Consider the following 20776-nt stretch of genomic DNA (forward strand, 5'->3'; position numbering starts at 1 on the left):
TGGCACACAAAGCACAATTACTTCCCTCCCTGCACCTTAGTAGCACATTTTCTACATTTCTTGCCAATGAACTTAGTATTCTTAGCTTGACAGCTAAATTTACCTGGACACAGTTTTGATTTGATAGCTGTAGAATTACCTTTGTCCAAGCTACAGTATTTTATTTTCATTATCCCTTTTCCGGCACGATCGGATTGGACGAGGAGACGAGCCTCCAGAACCAGCCAATCATGAGAGCAGCAAAGTCTAAACCACGCCCTCTCTACCTGTAGTATAAATGTTTACGTTAGCCATGCGGTCGGGGTCTTTTTTCTTTCCAATTTCATTTGATGATCCATCAGTGTTAGACATTTGATATCAAGTATTCTGCACAATAAACGCTTCTGGTGAATTTTAATAAATTCCGTTCCTTATTCCAATTTTTGAAAACGTGATCAGATTTTCTTTGAATAGAATTTTGACAACACTCAACATGAGCAGGACAGACTGAGCTGCTCTGAGCTTATGCCTTATGGATCTGCCCTACTTACAGCTTTCTTTATTCTTTCTTTCTTTTGGTCCTCTTGTGTTTTATTTATTTTCTTTCTCAGTGCCAGCGGGATAGCTTCTTTTCATTTTGATAATCCCGCTCTCATCAGGTTTGTTTAGTAAGACACAGCGAGAGCTTGAGGTAGAGGCGAGGCCCCTTTAGGGCATACTCCGCGGGCCGACCATCGTTGCATCTTTGCATATCGTTGCATATCGTTGCATATCATTGCAAATTCTCCTTGCTGTCACTGCTATGTTGCGATTCAAAGTTGAACAGCCCTCAGGGCCCCCTTTTGGCTTGAGGCCCCAGGCATTTGCCTGGTATGCCTGTTGGCAAGAGGCGCCTCTGATTATGCTTGCAGTGTCCAAACACTCCACTCCCCATCCCCCCACCCACAATCTCCCTCACCCCTACCACCACCACCACGTTGGGAATCACTGGACGGACGGACGGATGGACGGATTGATGAATAGCCGAATGAATGAACTGAACTATTAAAATGTGCCCAGTCCAGAACAAGCTCCCATACGTGGTGATTGCTTTTCCTCAAAGAAACTTTTGAATGCAACTTTTGAGGTGGATGTTGTACTGAAGATCTTAAACCATAAAAATCGCCTGAATTCAGAAAAAAATCCCGTGAATTTGCATCTCACGATAAAAAAAAAAGCAACCAGTGTGCCTAAAAGTACTCTGGAACTGAACTCAGATGTGTCCAAAATGTATTCCTGCCTGTGTGCAAGTCTCTACATGCTACAAATTCATCAGCTTCACATAACAATAATCACTACATTTCCTGTTGGAGTGTATACGAGGCATCTGTGTGCATGCTGAACACATGAGTGTGTGTGTGTGTGTGTGTGTGTGTGTGTATAATAATGTCTCCTTAGGACTGATTTATGACATTGGTCCTTCGTAATAATCGGTTCCAACATCCGAGGCAGTAAAGTAGGAGCATATAGACTGCAACATCCGCTCTATAAAAGGGACTGGAAGTATTCTTCTGAGCAAAGTATGCAGTCCATGTAAATAAATACATGCAGGAAACGTGTACACGTGTTCTTACCACGCACAGATACAACAGTCGATTTTTCACATTGAAAATAAAGGCAGATGACAATAAATATGTCTTGATTATGTCCGGCACCCTTTACGTTTACTTTCATCTACAATTTCATTGTACGATGAATAATGACAGTAAAAGACATTCAATTACTTTAAATTTTTCTGGAGAAAGAAACACTCATTTTTATTTAGATGATTCAAGTTTCAACCGTCAATTGCTGCAGCAGATGTGACCTTCTGATGAAATGTTTGGTTTGATGCTTTTGTTTAAATTTGGGTTTTTCATGATTCTTGACATATTCATTACGCACAAATTGTTTATTCACATTAACTTTTGCATTTTTTTTTTTTTTGCTGAACACACTACAGTAAACGTACTTTTCATTGTCCAAAATGACACATGAAGAAATAAAATTTGCTAAATGTGAAAGTAAAGAGTCTCTGTTAAAGAAATCGGAAAGTGGGCAGCGCTGGTTTGTACATTAAAGTTTTCAGAGACAGATGTGAGTGTGTGAAAGCAGATTAAAAAAGAAAAACCTCCACTCTGACACATAACTCAAGTATTGTTGTACATGCTGTCATTCTTGGCTCCATCATGAAATGTTAAACGTTACACACAGCCCACAAGACATCTTGGAAACATATAAGACCCAGACAGATTAATTTCCAACTCTTCTGCTTATTCTCTAGTCAGATGTCATGTGTTTTGCACATCCACCTGACGCTGTAAATCTTTCAACAGCCACAGATAAATTCATGTTAATATATGTTTAAATACTTACCTCCTTTTCTGGCAGATATTAAGTTAGACTTTAACCCTTTTGGAATTCAGTAATCTTCTTCATTTTATACTTTCCAACTGGAGGGTCTCTTTGGAGTTAAAGATTTAACGTTTCTCTTCCTGTGTCCCCCCTCAGATCTGAATCACATCCCCTCTGAACTGCCTTCGGACATCGTGAAGATGGATCTGTCCAAGAACAGCATCAAACATCTCAGGCCCAAACAGTTCCTGCTGTCCAAAGATCTCAAAGCGCTCAACCTCAGCAGCAACAACCTGCAGCATATAGACACAGGTAAGACGGATGCCATGCACGTCACAACCTGAAAAGACCTGAGACCATTTAATTGTGCTGTGTCGATGAGAAGGGAAAAAAAGGCTTCCTCCAAGTTTGCAAATAAAGAGCTTTTTTCATAGCAGAAGGGTCAAAAAGGTTTTAAAAAAGTTACGTTAATTAGTCATTTATTTGACTACAGATGAAAGATTCACGGAGTAAGCTGACGTTTTGCGTGTCCCACATATAGATTTACTTTGTGTTGGTTTTTGAAATTAACAGAAAACACATTTTAAAGACAAGGCACTATTATTTCTTTTTTTTTGTCACCTTTTTTGTTTAGCGGCCCCCTCGTTCTCCATTATTATTTTTTCCAATTTATTAGGCCTTATGGTTCCTCACGTTGCATATTGCTTCCCAATGGGACAACAATGTCGTTGTTGGTGTTATTTGTTCTTAGCCTGTAATTACACCACCAAACACTAGGTGGCGGTACAGGCTCTTTTCTGGAACATTGTAGCTTTAAGTGCTGCGTTTGCTTTCACAATGCCCTTTTATGAAATAAACAGAACCCTTTGAATAACATATTCATCCCCTCCTTGCCTGTGATGGCACTGCACAAAGAAGTATTGAAGGAGAGGACAAGACAACCAATGAAGAAGAAAACCTGCTGGTTAATACAGCGCTCCTTCCATGCTTGATAGTTTGCAAGCTACAGACTGTGTTGATTTATTTACTAACTACTGTAGTTTATTTGTGTATACAAATAAACATCAATACAGCTATTACACCCTTTACCTAGTTCTCACTACTTATGTGACTGAGTAACATTTAACCCAGAAATCGTCCTACACATACGTTTTTTTAGTCCACTTCCTGTGTTTGGTGCACTTGTTTGAGTTCACTTCTTTGACCCAAATCAGAGTTGGATTAGGCAGCTGACCAAACAAACAGACCAGAATTTGTTTCATAGGAAAGTCCGGGTCACGTTTTCACAAATACATCTAAATCTGAACAGCTTAAATAGGATTAAAATCAGTCGTCTGTATCATTACCAAGGCAAAAATGACTGCTTACCAGAGTGTTGTAATGGAAACAATTGGGTTTTCCCAGTTATGCCCCACAGTTTTTGACATAATAAACTTAATTACTAAGACAGTCCGTGGAAAGATGCTGGAAAAGAAGCAGTACAAAGTAGCCTCCTCCCTTTCTAGTACATTGTTGTAATTTATAGACATTTTTCACCAGGGCTCCACATAATATTTTGTGAGAGTGGCACAACCAGTCTCTCTACTTAGGCTTGTTTACAACAGCTCTAAATGTGGAGGCTCCCATAGCAACCATATGGATTAGGGGAACCTCAGAAGGGATACAGAAATCAGATCTGACCATTTACAATATACCATGGTAAATTGATTCTGATTGGATACGCAGTAATAACCTGTCAAGCAAAGAAGTGCCGTGGTGAAGCTGCACCCAGCAGGCCACTGTGAAGTAATGACTAAGGTTCAGACAGAAGTGCCACAGTGTAAATAATGCTGGAATTATACTTATGCTCACTGGGGAAAAAAGTAAAAGTGTTACTTGCATCACAGAATCTCCTTTAAAGAGGTTGTCCATCTTGGTATATCAGCACAATTCACCACGTCCTCAAATACTTTCTTCAGAATATAATTGGAGAGGAGAAGGTTGGCTGCACAGAGTTGTGTGTTCACCCACCAAGAGTACCGGTAATATTTGTTTTGAATTTTTTTATTCCTTTTCAATTTGTTTGATGATTTCAGATTGATTTTAGGTTTAGTTAGTTTAATAAAAGCATCAGTAGATTTAGTTTCAGTTTTAACTTTGAAACATTGGTTAGTTATAGTGGCAAGAAAGAAATGTAGTCTGAGTTTTTTAAGGGAATTACCTTACAAATATTGACAAAATAAAATAGGATTAAAGATTCCTGTCCACAATGTCATACAACACAAAAGTCCTTCATTCTTTCTTCGCTCTTGAATCAATCTCACAGCCAGGTCCGCTAAACATTCGAGCTTAGCCCATGTTGGCGCTTAGCCATGGTGCGGCTGTATCAATTTACACTTGCTCCATCGCGCTGGCAGGAAGTTAGACCAAAGAGTGATGTACAGACTCGTACATCAACATTATGGTAACACAAGGAGACCGCGGAGAGACAGAAGAGATTTCAAACACGTAGAGACAGAACATCTTTACAGAAGTTAAAAATCCCTTTTTAGTTGACACTCCTTTTTAAAAAGGTTAAGAGCAGACAAGACAGGACATCATCATGACAAGAAAATTGTTTTTTAAAAAGCAAATTACCTCGTGTTCTCGAATTTCAACGGGTAAACCTGTCATTTCAAAAACCCCAACAGGCTTTTTAGCTTCCTAAAGGCAAGTTGAGAGTGTGAGGAGTGTAATACGAGAACAAGTTAATTCACTACTTAACCTCTCAATTATTATGCTTAGTGAGGTTCATCAGTGCAATTTATGACACAAAGTGGATTTTTTAATTGAAGTGTATATATATACTGTATATATTTGACTATCCATAACATATTAAAAGAAGGCTTCTGACCAGTTCATTTCATTTCTAGTGTTTAGATTATGAGATTCAGAAAGATTGAGTTTATTTATCTTAAATACACATCCAGCCCCAGCAGTGCAAGCATCAGGCTAATGATGTCTTGCTCATGTCTGCCTGCCCAGGAGGGAATTCCCTCACAGCAGCCTGTAGCATTTATTTTCTTTTTTTTGTCATTAGCCATCAACACACGTAAACAGTCTACAGCAGCTCTCCCCAGTGTGTCTGAAAATATTTGGAAACTGAGAAAGTGGCCTCTGCAGTGACGGTACAGTGACATATGGTCCCACTCCATGAACCTCCTTCTAATCATGTTCAAATTAGGGGTGAATTAAAAGGAGTTTGTTTATTTACGCGTTTCTTGTTCAGGATGACCAGGGAGAAAACGTAAATAAATGAGAACTTAACAGCAAAAATGTTCTGGGGTTTTCAATCAAAGAAACACACTTGCTGTATTTGTGGTTGTAATCCAGAATTTTTGGGGGCGAAATCTTTTGCCAGATAGTTGTGGGTTTTTAGACAAAGCAGCCATTTAATCAGTCACAGAGAAGTAGCGTATCTAAAAGTTAATTTCCTGTACTTTTCACCGGCTAATAGCTTGGCAGTGAAGCAGTTATCAGGATGTGGGGACCCACCCGTGTGGGGAAAATTTGCGATAAGACCGTGGTGAGCTGGTGTGTGTGGGGAAGCGGAGGTTCACAAGGAGGCCTTTTCAAGAAGTAAAAATTTTAATTTTTGGTAGAAATGTTACACAATAAAATTAGTTCATCAACAAAAGTGGATCACAGTGGGTTTCCCCTTGTCATCATGGCTCAAACCCCCCCGATGAACAGTACTTGAGTCATGTTATCTGTTATCATCATCATAAATGGACAGCGGATGTATCCCCATCCCTGTGGCATCCATCTTTTCCTTTCTTTCATCCTTCATGTTTATGTTTTTGCCTCAACCATCTATCGCTATATGCTCAAGCAGACTATTCCCTTTCCTCCCATTCGCCTCCTCCTCTTCCTTTCTGTAAACATCAAAGCTGGCCCACGGGCTGGTTGACAGTGAGAAACAATCTCTGCCGTCTCATAACTCCCCATCTGAAGTCTAGTTCATGCAGAAACTACAATGATAAATCTGGAGGCTTTACGAGATTTCTCTAGCACGACTCAGAGTTACTTTGCATTCATTAGTTCACTTTCTGCTGCTTAACTGTCACTACACTCCCAAAACAGCCCCGCTAAAAATACCGTAAGCTTATATGTCATGAATCCAGACAAAATTGTCTTATTTTAAGCAAAATATCGTTGCAGATGTGATAAGAAAAATCTTCTCGACTACAATTTTTAAAACCAGCAAAATAATCTAAAATAGTCTTCTAAATTTCTTGAAACAATGTTTTTTTTGTTTTTGTTTTTTTTCTTAGAAATAAGTTCTTGCAGTGTATAATTTGTTAGAAGGTGTAAATGCCCTTTTAATCCATAAGAAAGTGGCATTTTTAAGATTAGGCACTGCTTGAAACCATTTTGAATTATAAAATACTGAAATGATTTTAAATTGTGGTAATGTTTCAACATCTTTTTTTTTTGGAGTCAACTCACTCACTGGGAGGCAGAAGAAATCTACAACAGATACTTCTCCAGCTGGTAAAATCTGTTTGTGTATCCCACATGCAGAAACACTGGCATTCTTTTGTAATATTGAAACCATTATGTGCTCCGATTTTACATTTGCATTTGCTTTTGAAGATATTTTATGCTTTTCATTAGCAAGATATTTCTCTGCCAGTATCTGATAGTTCCCAGCGTTGCATCACGTCCCAAAAAATTGCTGACAGCTGTAGTTGGAGGGTTTACTGATCGATAAAAGAAACAAAAAAAACTGAACCAGTTAGCTATAATAGACTAATAACTGCATAGCAACCAACCTTCCTCACATTTCAATTAACCAGGTAAAGTATTTTAACTTTCTCTTATATAGCTTTATTTAAAGTTGTCAAAGAAATTCTGGAGTTAAAACAGACCCTAGGTCTATCATTAGATGATAAGGGGTGTAAACCCTTCGTCAGGGAGAAAAATAAGATTAATTAAAAAGTTCTGAGTGAGGACGGAATAAATATTTGCATAAAAACTGGCAATTAATGTTAACGCAGCAGGCAATGGAGCTATGTCAAAATAAATGAGTATGTGAAGCCTCTGACATGAGTCAAAAATGTAGTTTAACCTAAAGATTCTCATTATTTTATAAGAAAACTGTTTATTTTTGATGTTTTGGCTCTGTTTAAGCATAATTCGTCAGGGTTACATAGAACTATACAGGTATAGAACTTAATTGAACTTAAGCGATATGACTGCAGCCACCAAAGTTGCTGGAAATTTGTACCTTTTTAACATTTGGGGCTGTCAGTGGAAATGTACATTTTTTTTTAAGCCAGCCCATTTGCAGAACTTCATGTTCTTGTCCTTCAACAAAAGCTTCAATAAGGATACCAATGGGGTATGGTTATGTTTTGGAAAATGTCACTATTTTCTTGACATAAGATCATTTCACAAAGCACACAAGACCAAGTGTCAACATTTTAACTTCCGAGTTGACCCCAATGTGGAACTAAGAAAAGTTGCAGTTCATTCACTGACCACTAGGGGTTGGTTCCAGAGCCAAGTCAGTCCCCACAGCAATTCAGTAATAATGAAAGCTCTTTTTCTTGTTTCTTTTGGCCCCAGCTGCTTTTGCAGGCCTGCTGTACCTCCGTGAGCTTGATCTATCCAACAACAGCCTCCAATACTTCCAATACGGCGTACTGGAGGACCTCTACTTCCTACGGAAACTCTCGCTGGAGGACAACCCGTGGATCTGTGACTACAACGTCCACTACCTGATCTACTGGCTCAAGCACCATCCCGGCGTCTCTCACACCGGCTTGATCTGCTCCGGGCCGCGCGAATTCAGGGGCTGGCGCGTGGAAGACTACGTCAAGACCTACAACGGGGAGTGTCCCAAGGACAAGCAAACAGAAGGGATGGACACGGGGCAGGGAGTGGATGGAGGGTCTGAGAATGACGCGCAGGAGACAGGTGACGGACAGGACGAACATCTATCACAGGGTCTGAAAAAGAAGGAGAAGGGGCCCAACACAATTGAGATCATCAGGCTGAGTTAGAACAGAGGTGGATTATCTTACTGGAGTTGTTCCATTCAGAGGGAAAATTGACAAAAGAGGTTGAAAGTGAGTAACGATGTCAACTGTTGATTAAAAAAAAGGTAGATTCAGTGGTTTGATATTTTAAAAGGGTAAAGTGAACAACAATTTTTTTGAGTAAAATTAGTTTTTCGGGCTGAAGACGACAACTTTTATCCGTGCCCGTGGTAGGAAATGCTCACGTTCTTTTCTGTTTTTCTTTTTTTTTTAAGTTTCTTTGTTGTAATGTCATGTTGCTAAGTTTATCTTGATGCAAAGGACAAGGACATTAGAGATTTTCTGTTTTTCTGAAACATTCCTGATTGAGTTTGTTATCAGACTTGGTATCCTCTGGATTTCCTCTCAGAGAAATGTCTTTAGATTTCCCACGCAGTGACCTACAGGTGCACTCTTCTTCTGTTACAGTCATTATCAAGCTGAGTTCAGGTTATTAATGTTGTTTGTTTTTTTTTTCTTTTACTTATTTGCACAAAAGTAGCTTTTGGTCTTGTTTATATTAATGTAAGATATTGGCTGCCTGTTTTCTGGAAATAAAACTGGGCTTATTTTTTCTGAACATTTGTTTTACTCACTAACAAACACACACACACAGACACACACATACATGATCGGAAGTTTTACCGTTTAACCGTTGACATGGTGACTCACCAGTTCGATGAGGACATAACATTTCCAGATACTTTGCCGAGAAAAAGCACCAAGACTGGAAGTTATCTGTGAACCAGGGCAGTTTATTAAAAATAAATAAAAAATGACCGGATGCAACGCTGATTGTGGAAACAGCGAGTCTCTTGCAAACAAGGTTCTCTTGTTCCATTTGGCTTCGAAATCCACTTCCACCTTGAACTGCCACTACATGTCTGATGCTTAACTTTCTGCTGGATTAAAGGATTAAAATGGCTCAAGACACATTTTTCTTTGGGCTCCTCTGAGGTGAAACAAAGATGAAATGGACCAGACTATCCAAGATCAGTTGATTAAAAAAGAAAAAAAGAACAAAAAACTCAACAGACACAATTGCAAATTGGCTGAATGGGTGCTAACAGTGTGGACTCAGCTATAAGATTTCAAGGTTGGTACCATTTTTGTTTAACGCTCTTCAACTCAACGTGACACACAAAGAAAGATTACGGTGGCAAGGAAAAGATGTTGTCCAGACATGAGTTTGACATCTGAACTTGAAGAATTGGTAGAATTTCCAGTCTGTTTCCTTACATATGATTTGCGATCTAATTGTTTATAGTGTGTCAGTATGTTCACATGCAGCGATTCAACCTGGTTGCAGATCGGTTGCAGACATCGTTCCGACTTTTAAACTGCATGTAAACACCTCAACCTGGTCAAGTCAACCTGGTCAAGCCGGATTCATCAACCAGTTTGGAGCACCTAGATAAGCCAGTCGCAACCAGGTTGTTAACGCCATGTATACGGGGACATAGATATTGCAGTCTGCGCATGCTCGAGAGTTTCCCGGAAGTGAAAGGAGACGGCGCGTGCTCAGTAGTTGAAAAGGAAGCGGCGCGTGTTTAGCCATTCTTTAATTCTTCAAAACATGTCAACAGGAAGAACTCATTTTTGGTCCGACGAGGAGACGCGTTTTCTGCTACGGCAGATGCAAGAGTTAAACATTTTGAGGTTCATGGATGGGCGGAAAAGTAGGAACGCGGACCTTTATAAAAAGAGATGGCTGACGCGGGCTTCATGAGGACACCGGAGCAGCTCAAAATAAAGTGGAAGAATCTACGCACGGGATATATTAGCGCCAAACACAGAAACAATAGAAGTGGACACGATCCGGCCAGTTGTCCACACTTTTACCTTGGGTACAGCGCCACCTACCGTCACGGAGTCAGCCATGCTCTGGTTACAGTGGCTTATTCAATCTGATTCAGTCTGATCTCAGAACAGCATGTATAATCAGACAAGTGATCCAATCTTCTGCATGTCATTATGTGATAAGATCTGCAACCAGGTTGAATCGCTGCATGTGAACGTACTGAGTGATAGACTTTTTGATGGTTTGTGGTGTATGTGTGAAACACTTCACATGCATGTTGTAATTCAGTTTCCCACCCTGGTTCTCGAGCCCCCCCTGTCCTGCATGTTTTAGATGTTTCCCTGCACCAACACACCTGATTCTAATTAATGGTCCTAATTAGCTTGTCATCAAGGTCTGCACAATTCTGTTGATGACACAGGTACTTGTATCATAGTGTGCTGAAGCAGGGTAGCATCTGAAACATGCAGGACAGGGGCCCACGAGGACCAGACTTGGGAACACTGCTGTAATTAATGTCCGTTTTGTAATCTTTGTTGCTGGCTGCCATCTGGGCACTTTTGAAAAAGAGTTTTAATATCTCAGGAGTTTCTTGATCAACATAATCTCAGTTGCAAGAGAAGGCAATGACAAGGGGATCGAGCTGATAGAACACAATCGATCATAAGTTCCCATTTCTTTATTGAAAGCTTCAATTAACTGGTTTAACACTGGTTTGAGGAAATTTAAAGTGAATCATTGGAGTTAAAAGCTGGTGGAAGCTCCTAACTTCAAAGAAAGCACTTTAAGTAGCTCTGGATCACACCTGTTCGCCGTTCATTAGAGCAGTGTTTCTCAACCCTGGTCCTCGAGGCACCCCTATCCTGCATGTTTTAGATGTTTCCCTGCACCAACACACCTGATTCTAATTAATGGTCCTAATTAGCTTGTCACCAAGGTCTGCACAGCTCTGTTGATGACACAGGTACTTTTATCACGGTGCGCTGAAGCAGGGGAGCATCTAAAACATGCAGGACAGGGGTGCCTCGAGGACCAGGGTTGAGAAACACTGCATTAGAGAACTGCTTCAGCAGAGACACATTTGCATGATTTCTAGCGTGAACGTCTCTCCTGAGGTCATTCCAGGTAATCCCTGAGGTCAAGGTCTCTAGGCTCTGAATGGACAACTTCTAAAAGGCAGATGTTCTGAAGCCAATCTGTGTTGGATATGCCTTGATATTTTGCATCATTGCTGCTGCAGCACCCAACATCTACTGACATTACCCTGGGGAATAATTTCAGCCTGGACATTGATTTCCCCTTTAAGAAATGATGCAAGTGGTCCAAGCAACAAAGTAAACCCAGATCACGACATTCCCTCCAACTTACTTCACTGTTGTTGGATGATGTTTTAAGGGTTTGATGGATAGTTCTGGGTACTCTGATCAAACAGTGCAAACTTCAGATGCACTCTTACGCAGGGATAGCAGTGGCTTTGTCTGGCTGTTCTTGACACCCTTTTGTTCAATTGGTTCATGATCAGAGATGTTCACCACTTCCAGTCACGTCTTCCAGCCTTCAGCTTTAACCTGCAGGGTCTTCTTTACTTCACTGAGGATTCTGGGCAAATTGGTGCAGTAAAGCAGTAAATTCCTAGGGGATTGCATAGTTTTTCTTGCCTCTGTCCCTTCTGGATGTGACCCCGTCAACTTCATCGGGAGGAAGTCATTTTTTTGTGATTACTTCACGGTGTTTTAACTTTATCTTGTGTCCTTGCATACGAGTTGGTTTAGTTAATCATTTCAACGTGCGATAGCACATGTTTGAAATAACCACCTTCTTTCATCCGACCTGAAGTTACAGATTATTTGTGGTAGGAGACTGCCCTCTAGTGTTCACAAGGGAGCAGTTGACTCAGAGTGATTGAAGGCATGTTTCCATCTATATTTAAGAAGCTCATAAATACCTGAAATCATTTATGAACACCCATTTTTGACAGAACAAGGGACGTAACAACAGAGATTTTAAAACAAAAAAAAAAAAGAGTATAATTCACTGTGTTTTGACTCGTCTTTGGTTCCAGGACACTTTCATCCACAACGTAGTGGAAGAAAGGAATAACACTCGTCAGAGACGACACCACGAAGGTGAGATAGTTTTAGTCTTTTACCAGCATCATTCCCATCCGGGCAACAGCATCGTTAAGACACAAAAAGGAAGAAAAAACAGAATGTGGGAATGTGAAAACACTCTTGCTTTGCGTCCGTCGAATCACGCCGAAGATATCAAGGACGAGACCAGTCAGTGTTTGCTCGTTTTGGTAATGCTTTTAGATTTGAAATATACAATAATACAAACCTAAAAGGAGGAATTGCTTCAGTCACCAGCAACATCTTCAGGAGATAATCTGACGTAACCCAGGACGCAAGACCAGGCCTGGCTTCGGATGTGAAGGAGATTATGTTCCTGTTTCTCTCAGGTTAGGTATGTCACTCAGTTGTACATTTAATACACATTATAAACAACAACAAATAGATTCTCAGTTTATAAGGCCTTGTTCGCACTCATTGACATCCTCTTCTTGTATTCTTCTCCCTCAACAGTCATGATCATGTGTCCTTCACCCTCTTCCTCGTCGTCTGTTGTCGTCATCAGCAACACGACTTCTTCTCTGGTTGTGTGTCTGCAGCTGTGATACCATTAACTGGTCGAGAGTTGGCGTGGAGGAGGATTCGGGGTGTGCTGTTGCCCTCATCGTCTCCTCGCTGGACAAACAGGCCGTTATGGGACAACAGCTCTCGGGCCATCATCATGAAGGCTTCTTCCACATTCTGGCTCACCTAAAGACACAAAAAAGCTTTGCATAAATACATCACCCAACCTCAAGCACGTTTCCTCTACATGTTTTGTACTTTACCTTTGCAGATGTTTCTAAGGCAGCGAGTATGCCTCTCTCTTTCGCCAGACTGCAGGCTTCGTCAAACTCAACCTGCCGGCTCTGCTCCAGGTCACACTTGTTCCCTGCACAGAGGAAAAGAGGAAGCTGAGACATGTGTATAAGCAATAACCCATGTTCTGTTGACACTAGTGAATGGTCCAGTGAATGGGGAATTTACATTTCTAAAACGCCCCAACGGCACCTTTGATAAAGGTAGAGAGATATGTGTTCTTTGTGGCAAGGAATTTGCTTACCGCCGAAGCAGCTAGTTTAGCCACATACACAGAAAGCACCCAGTCGCAGGCGCGGCCACAGCTAACGTTAGCTAACGTTTAGTTTAGTCAGAGACGTTCTATAAACCGAGACAGCCCACTAAGGTTCGAGTTCTTGTATCTGTGTCACGTGACTGCCACGCCCCTTTAGGAGACCGGAAGTAGGTCCTGAGTCTATTGAGTCCTATGGGAAAAGTGAACGGTAGCACAGATTATTACCAATTCCTTCGCCCCATAGTAACCTAAGTAAATATGGGACCCATTTTTCAAAAGCCACAAACCTTCTGAACATTCTGACACCAAAATGCACATTTTCAGACCGACAGATTAGGAGAAAATGAACTTTGTTTGAGACCTGTCTCTGTCTGAGCAACACACTCTCGCGAGATTTGGCTCTCATCGTTTTCCCATCGGATAAAATTAAGTTTAAAACTAAAATAAAACTTGCTTCTTTGCTTAATAATACTGTTATTTTTATTATTTAAGTATTTTTGGAAGAAAGTTGTACTGTATCTAGTGTTGTATGTGCCAAAACGATGTGGGGAGAGGGGCGACCACGCCCACTTAGGAGACCGGAAGTGTATACCATTCCATACCATTGGCAGTAACGGCAATGCGCTATCTTGTGTATAGAGGATCTTTGGTTTAGTTTAGTTTATTAAGAATCCCCATTAGCTGGTACCATAGTAACCAACTAGTCTTCCTGGGGTCCACAAAGAACAACAACAACAATAAAAAAGCAGTAACGATGTTACCACAGCAACGCTCTTCCCCAAACTAAACTCGAGGAGAGCACCGCACGCATGTGCACGTCTGCGACCGAGAGGCTAGCGAATGTTCTTGACAAGTGGGTGTAAATGGCTAAGACTTCATCTGTTCAAGTCTGTTAAATAAATAAAGCCACTTTTTGTTGTTATATATCAATGTTTTGATCTGCCACAATAATGTAATGAATTTAAAGGAAACCACCTCAAGTTGAAGGCTTTTCTCAACAATATTTAGGTGAGATTAAAAGAGAGATTAATTAGATTGATTAATTACAGATCTTAATTAATCCCTCAATTTTTACTAATTGGCAGCACTAATTTTAAGCTGCTGACTTGGCTCTAAAATATCCTTTCACTTACACAAGGGTGTGTATAGGATCCCTATTGACAAAAGGGTGACATTTTGACTTGGTATGAGTATAAAAGGTATATAAATAGGACTGTTTGTACAGAAATCGCAGTTCGGTCACTGCCATCTTGGTATAAATTCACACAAGATTACCGACGAGTGAATGCAAAGTGTTGCAAATGGACACAAAATTAGAAGAGTTCATGGCCTCCGTTTCCATATTAGTGGATATGATATTTGTGTCAAAATAGGCAAACGTTAGAAACAGGGGTCTTGAAGTCTTCTCCTTTTATACATTGTTCTATACGCTCACGTTTGTCCTTGTTTACGACCTCTGCCTCCGTTTTAACCTGTAAGGTTTCCACTAAAGAAACACCTGGTTGTAGTTCCTGAATAATACTGCTGACGTGCAACCTCTCACATACGCCCTTTTCAAGGATAGCCTGAGTTTTGTCAGGGCGTGTCATCGCCATGACGACACGACAGCATCAGCGTCTCCCTGTTGTCAGGGGTCTTGCCGGTGTTAGCCATGTTAGCATTACATGCCTCGATTTGGCTTTAGAAGATGAAATTTTCTGTGTTAATGTTAAGAGAACTTGCTACATGATATATACAATGAAAGACAGAGTCCTTCTCAAACAATAATGGTGAAAATTACACTGTGGGAAACTCAGTCTGAGTGGCCAGCAGTCCCACACGACTCCACCCAAAAACAATAAATGTTAATGGAGCTCCATTTGCCCCAGTATTAACATTTTGCTGAAAAAGCATATTCAGATCCAAGTTTGCACTCCTGACGATTCTACTCAGGGTTGATTTATGTTGGAATGCTTCTTTAAAGGGAACATATTATAGGGAAATAAAAAATAAATTATTTGTTGCCACCTAAGTCTGAAAAGGTGTTCTAAGCGGGTTGCTCAGATTTTGCAGAGCATTGTGACATCACGGACTGAGATCAGAGTAAGGTTATTCAGCTTTCTCTGTCTTCACCTTCATCCAACTTCACATTGTTCTGCATTTAATAAGCAGCACCAGTACTGGAGTTGAGGGGGGATGAGGGGGGGGTGGCATCCCCCCTGAAATAAAAACGGTCAAAATCATCCCCCCTGTAAAACTACCATCCCCCCTTTCCATCCCTTATGTCATTTAATCAAGGAATGTGGTTTTTTTTAGAGTCATCACGAGAAAAATAACACCAGAAAAATAACTTATTTGACAATTTTCACCTGTTTCAAGTCAATTTTCACTTGAAATAAGTAGGAAAAATCTGCCAATGGGACAATATTTATCTTCTTATTACAAGCAATAAAATCTTGTTCCACTGGCAGATTTTTGTACTTATTTTAAGTGAAAATCTACTTGAAACAGGTGAAAATTGTTGTTTTTTCCAGTGATGAGTCTTGCTTTAAGTGTAATGAGATTTTTTTTTACTAAAATGAGACATTTTAACTAGAAATAAGACAAATATTCTTGTTAAGATTTTGAGTTTTTGCAGTGATCCATTTTATTTATCCTGTGAAGGACAGAGTCATATTGATAAGTTCAGAAAACTGTTTTTTATTGTTGTGTTTTGATGTATTTGATGTAAGCCCAGTGGATATTTAAAGCTTACAGAAGGCTGCATTTAACTGCTGCTATGTCATTCCTGCAGTATTTCTGCAGGTGTTTTGGTCACTGCCCAATTTTTGTAATATATTATATTATTTGTAATTAGCACAAATTATCTGTCCCCATATGATAAAATCCACCATCACCCCTGATTTTTTTTACAACTCGAGTACTGAGTAGCACCCCCTTTAAAACAAGCCGCTATGAACAGAAGTCAATGGATGGTTGTAAAGAGAGCTGTTGGTCTGTATCACAGATATTTTGACCAAAGGATGGCACACTTTCAATTAAATAATATCATTATTATAACAACTGGAAGCAAAATTATCATCATGCCATGTATGAAAAAAGTCAATTATTTCTAAAATTAATATGGTAGTGAGTAGGAAAATAAGTACTGAAGATAATGTTTATAATTTGAGTTTAATTTCATGTACACACAGTCACAAAGCAGTTTCCATTTTGAGGGATAGACACCTTTACAGGGATATTCTCTACATTCAGCATGGCTAAAAGCCCTGCCCACACTCACCTATGAGCACCAGAACTACGTTGGCGGCTCCGTACAGTTCCACCTCCTTGATCCAGTGGTTCACAGAGTTAAAGGTGGAACTGCGTGTGATGTCATAAGCGATCAGGGCGCCGTGAGCGCTGCGGTAGTAGCTCTGGGTGATGGTGCGAAACCTCTCCTGACCTGCTGTGTCCCACACCTGTATCTGTACAAGACAGTGAGGAGGGAATTTACCAAACTGAGGTGATAATCACCAGATGTGCAAAACATCCCCTATAACAGGACACCTGTGTAGCTGAATGGCAGTATACAGTATATATTAAAGATGTGTGGAGGATATGCACATAAACAACACAATGAGAGCCAGTGGGCTGTTATTCCCTGTGGAGAATACCAAAGTCCTAACAATGTCTCAGAGAAAACTCCCAGAGGATCTAACAGACCTTTCTGGTGTCGTAGCAACCAGCTCCGACTTATCAGCCAATTTGTTCTCAGTGTTCATAGATGGAAACCATGCCTTCTTTTGTTTACAGGACTGTCTCAGAAAATTAGAATATTGTGATAAAGTTCTTTATTTTCTGTAATGCAATTAAAAAAACAAAAATGTCATACATTCTGGATTCATTACAAATCAACTGAAATATTGCAAGCCTTTTATTATTTTAATATTGCTGATTATGGCTTACAGTTTAAGATTAAGATTCCCAGAATATTCTAATTTTTTGAGATAGGATATTTGAGTTTTCTTAAGCTGTAAACCATGATCAGCAATATTAAAATAATAAAAGGCTTGCAATATTTCAGTTTATTTGTAATGAATCCAGAATGTATGACATTTTTGCATTACAGAAAATAAAGGACTGAGACAGTCCTGTATCTTAAAAAATGAATAGATAACACATATTTCCACATTCTATCACAGGAAAAAAGAGAGAATATTTGTACTTTTCTAAATATAAACCACCATAGTGACTCTTCCTTTATGTGCAGGTTGTATAATTTTTTAATGAACGTGTCAACTCAGTTCCAAATGTCTCCTCTGTCACATTATCGTCACACAACTGTGATTTAGCTGGTTTGTGACATCATAATCACTGCTAGTTCACTCACAGGTTAAATGTTAAAGTCTCTAGAAGAGTGTCTTTACAGTCATGGAAGCGTGTGAGTCATGTTCAGGGTGTGCTGTGTTCTTTTGGATGAAGAGAGTTGGGATAGTGTCCTGCAGCAGCGTTGCCAGCTGTACTCATTCACGCCTCCCATTCACAGACATTTCCACCACTGCAAAACGTACCAAACCAATCACAGCTGGGTGGAGGCGGGATTTATCTGATGACCCATACTGGAGCATCCCAAGAGCCAAGATGGCTAATAACCCCTCGGATCAACAAGCCTTTACTTAAAAATTGACAATGGTCCTTCATTGACATTCCTACTCAATTACTTTTGATAGTTTTTTTTTATTGATTGCCCCTGAAAATCAAAGTGGAATCCAGAGGAAGTAATCTTTGTATGAAAGAGGAGTATATCCCCCCCCCCCCCCCCCCCCCCCCCCCCCCCGACATTGAATAAATAATGAACAAATGGACAAAAGCACATCACCTGGGTCATTAAATAGACACTAAAAGTGAGAGAAAAACTACCACATTTAGAAGAAATGTTATAGATTTGGATTAGGGTTTAAGAACTACTACCGCTGAAGTACAGCTGTCTAAAAATGAATACAAAAACATTTGAACCATCTGAATCCAATGTAACTTTTCATTGCAGTCTTAAAGTAGACTTAGCGGAAAATAAGATCTCACCTGATAATTACAAGCAGCTAAAAAAAAGAAAAGCCAAATAAAGCCAGACTACTTCCTACCGCACATGATTGCAGCACATAATTGCTCTTTAAACGGTAAGACATAAGTACTTATGAAGCGTATAGATGGAAATAGAAAGGCAAGTTGATGATAAGATCATTAAGTTGAAGATTTAAAACAGAAAATATTCATGGATTTTTATCACCCAGCCATCTGTCTGGTCCACAAAACAATAGAACTGCTGTTGGTGCTTTTTTTTTTGTTTGCCCCGTTGAATAACTTCCACCTCTGACCATTACATACTTAGTAAAACCCACTAAAACTGACTTTATTATAATCTCCCCGCCTTTCCTCATAACCAGCGGTATCTGTGTTGAGCTGAAGGCAGACGCCATCATCATCTGCATAAACTGTCACTTCCTTTCACAAAAGAGGTCATTCCAGGTTCTATTTACGTCAAAAGCTAAAGGGGAGGAACCTGAACGACAGGTTTTTCATCTGAACCGGCCGTCAGATTTGTTTTGAGCCAAACTGCCACTGTGATCAAAGTACAGTTGGTCTTTCTGTTGCGCCCCTCAAGCGACTCCCGAACTCTGAGATAGATTCATCACATGGGATAGTCAGCTTGCCTGAGTATGAATTATAATGCCCTGTCTTGTTGTTGCTCTTTTCGTTCAGTGTATTAACCTGAGTCAGTGTCATATTCTGCTGACTCAGCTGCGTCATCGACATGGATCATTTAGCAGGGAACACTTGAGCACGCTTTCAGTCAGATTCTTGAGTGTTTTCAATACCTTTGTGGTTTTCTTTTGTTCAGAAAATGATCAGAGTTCTTACCTTCAAACTTTACTAAAGTAAAGTCAAGTTTGAAGGTAAGAACTAGGATCCTTGTCTGAACAAAAGAAAACCACAAAGCTATCAATCTTAAGACATAATGAACGCAATACAACTGTTTTCAATACCATTACAAGTTATTATAACCATCTACTTTGTGGTAGTATATATAGTATTGATTCTTAATGATCTGATCCAGTGAACTGATGTGATCTGGACCCAGATAAGTCTCAATAAATGGCTGATGGGAATTTGTTAATCCTTTTCATAGTTTGCCAAAATCAACACTTACTCATGAATACAGTCAAACAAACTGACAAAATGTGAACCCTTGAGGCTATTGAGAGTTTTCCCATTGCAAACTGGCTATATAAAGCTTACACTTGTGACACCTCCGTGTATACGCAGTACTACCCACATATTCAAAACACAACCCGCAGAGGACCAACCTTCACTTTCTTCCCCTCGATGTCCACGGTTCGCACGGTGAAATCCACCCCGATGGTGTTCTGCTGCTTCTCAGAGAAAACTCCTGACTTGAAATTCTGGACCACCGAGGTCTTCCCCACATTGGAGTCTCCAATCAGGATGATCTTAAACAAGAAGTCGAAACAGTCATCGTGCTCAGGTCCTGCTGCCTGCATGGTTGAGGTAGAGTGGAGTGTGCGTCTTTTTCTGTGCCACTAAAGGAAGTGAGTCCTTCCTCTGCTTTATCATGCACAAGATCAACTGGATTGTTTGACCTTTGCCGCCAAGATGATCTGCAGAGATGAGTAGAAACTAAAAAAAAGGGAGCTCAAAATTAAAATACAAGTGAAAATTTGCAGCAAAAGTTGCTCCCTCCAGTAAAAGATGCACTTGTTGAGCAGGTTATGTTTCCAGTAGAGCCGTATACTCAGTTAGGTTAGTCCATTTCAGGCCTGTATAACCAGTTTATGCTCAACAAGAGCATTCCAGGCGTCAGGGAGGGCCAGAAATTGCTTATGCTCCTTCAAAGTTTAACATAATTGTTGAAAAATTTGAAAAAGTCTCATCTCCTCAGGCAGTTGAATCTCTTGCTCCCATCTTGTGTTGTGTCAGGGGGACAAAAACCGCCTCAGTTCAGCTTCCCCTTTCAGCTCCGTCTCAGGTGTTGACCCTCTTTGTGACCCGAAGCAACCGACAGAATGAATGCACATCTCTTTCTTTTAGTCCTTGCACAAAGCGGTCTTGTGTCATAAAAAAAGAAACTTCCAATGAAAAGAGAGTTGGAAGATGCATGTGTATGATGCAGGGTGCTGTCTGAGGCACCTGCTGCTTTCTGCTTCTGTCCGTGACACACACGCCCGCACGTGTTTCCTCCCCCTGACTTTCTTCCTCCCTTTATTTCTGCTTTTCTTCTCTCGTCGGTTTTTCCTGTTCTACTGACTTGAGTTCTTCTTCCCCCACAGCACCTGTGGTAACAATACAAACCCGCCCCACCTGTTCCTGGTAGGCGAGGCCTGGCCGCATAACTGCTGGTGGATTCTGGGAAATGCAGTCA

The 20776-nt window shown here is 40.3% G+C and overlaps 2 protein-coding genes across 2 annotated transcripts in view; one reads left to right on the forward strand and one right to left on the reverse strand.

The window, feature by feature from the left end:
- The window catches only part of lrrc17 (leucine rich repeat containing 17), a 38264-nt gene extending 29291 nt beyond the window's left edge, over nt 1-8973 (forward strand). Inside the window, exons 4-5 of the mRNA XM_061714841.1 lie at nt 2509-2664; nt 7942-8973. Coding sequence (XP_061570825.1) covers nt 2509-2664; nt 7942-8378 — 593 coding nt within the window. The 3' untranslated portion in view covers nt 8379-8973. The remainder of the gene's footprint in view (nt 1-2508; nt 2665-7941) is intronic.
- Nucleotides 8974-12237: 3264 nt separating this feature from the next.
- On the reverse strand, nt 12238-20658 carry LOC133424298 (ras-related protein Rab-19-like). Its single transcript, XM_061714805.1, has 4 exons — nt 19704-20658; nt 16640-16823; nt 13091-13194; nt 12238-13013 (listed from the first exon to the last, which is right to left on the reverse strand). The coding sequence occupies exons 1-4, from the start codon at nt 19896-19898 to the stop codon at nt 12825-12827; spliced, it is 672 nt and encodes a 223-aa protein (XP_061570789.1). The 5' UTR covers nt 19899-20658; the 3' UTR covers nt 12238-12824.
- Between the last annotated feature and the right edge of the window lie 118 nt (nt 20659-20776).

This window comes from Cololabis saira, chromosome 23 (assembly GCF_033807715.1).
Source record: "Cololabis saira isolate AMF1-May2022 chromosome 23, fColSai1.1, whole genome shotgun sequence".
NCBI classification, from domain to species: domain Eukaryota; kingdom Metazoa; phylum Chordata; class Actinopteri; order Beloniformes; family Belonidae; genus Cololabis; species Cololabis saira.